The following is a 236-nucleotide window of genomic DNA, read 5'->3' as shown; positions in this document are numbered from 1 at the left end:
GCTCTGCCCTGCTGCACCCGCACCGCCGCCTCCTCACCTTTCTTCTCCAGCTCCATGATGCGCTGCTCGTAAACCTGCGTGCCGAAGTCCTGCGGCAGGGTGGGCATCTCCATGTACTGCTGGATCTGCTCCATCACCTTCTTCAGCTGCTCGCCAAAGGGGTCCTGGGAGCAGAGAGGGGCTCAGGACCCGAGGCACTGGGAACACTGCTTCGGATGGCCTCCGAGGCGCAGCCC

At 64.4% G+C, this 236-nt stretch overlaps 1 protein-coding gene across 1 annotated transcript in view; it reads right to left on the bottom strand.

Annotated features, from left to right (window-relative positions):
* DHX58 (DEXH (Asp-Glu-X-His) box polypeptide 58) overlaps nt 1-236 on the bottom strand; it is a gene marked incomplete at its 5' end in the record, with an annotated part of 5024 nt that overhangs the window by 3318 nt on the left and 1470 nt on the right. The window contains 1 exon segment of the mRNA XM_010142037.1: nt 11-164. Coding sequence (XP_010140339.1) covers nt 11-164 — 154 coding nt within the window.

This window comes from Buceros rhinoceros, unplaced genomic scaffold, assembly GCF_000710305.1.
Source record: "Buceros rhinoceros silvestris isolate BGI_N320 unplaced genomic scaffold, ASM71030v1 scaffold23518, whole genome shotgun sequence".
In the NCBI taxonomy this organism is placed as follows: Eukaryota; Metazoa; Chordata; class Aves; order Bucerotiformes; family Bucerotidae; genus Buceros; species Buceros rhinoceros.
Note: the sequence above shows the minus strand (reverse complement) of the source record. Positions and strands in the feature narration are given on the sequence as shown.